Source organism: Haliaeetus leucocephalus, unplaced genomic scaffold (assembly GCF_000737465.1).
Source record: "Haliaeetus leucocephalus isolate CR32 unplaced genomic scaffold, Haliaeetus_leucocephalus-4.0 Scaffold656, whole genome shotgun sequence".
NCBI classification, from domain to species: Eukaryota; Metazoa; Chordata; class Aves; order Accipitriformes; family Accipitridae; genus Haliaeetus; species Haliaeetus leucocephalus.
The window spans coordinates 20,415,450-20,415,814 of NW_010973092.1; the positions used below are offsets into that span (position 1 = coordinate 20,415,450).

At 70.1% G+C, this 365-nt stretch overlaps 1 protein-coding gene across 1 annotated transcript in view; it reads right to left on the reverse strand.

Moving 5' to 3' along the window:
- Positions 1-334, reverse strand: part of PCDH1 (protocadherin 1) — a 52,658-nt gene extending 52,324 nt beyond the window's left edge. Inside the window, exon 1 of the mRNA XM_010579174.1 lies at positions 196-334. Within this exon, the coding sequence (XP_010577476.1) occupies positions 196-259 (64 nt within the window). The 5' untranslated portion in view covers positions 260-334. The remainder of the gene's footprint in view (positions 1-195) is intronic.
- Between the last annotated feature and the right edge of the window lie 31 nt (positions 335-365).

Consider the following 365-nt stretch of genomic DNA (forward strand, 5'->3'; position numbering starts at 1 on the left):
GGCGCGGAGAGGCGCGGAGAGGAGCGGAGGGGGAGCGGGATGCTCGCCAGCGCCTCTCCCGCCGCCGCCCGGCCCCGGGTTCACCCTCCCGCACAGCGGCGGGCTCCCGCCCCGGGGCATCCCGCACCGCTCCGCACCGTTCCGCAGCTCTCCGCGGCCGCGGGCGGGGACTCCCGGTCCTGCCGCAGCTCTTACTTGGATGCGGACGGCGCTGCGCTCCGTGCCGGCCCTTTGCGCGCTGATCCAGCGGCGTCTGCATCGCCTCCTCCCCGCCGGGACCGGGCTCCCCCCACCCCCCCCGGCTCCTCTCGATCGTTATCCACGGATGAAAACCAAATTTAAAAAAAAAAAAAAAGAAAAAAAAA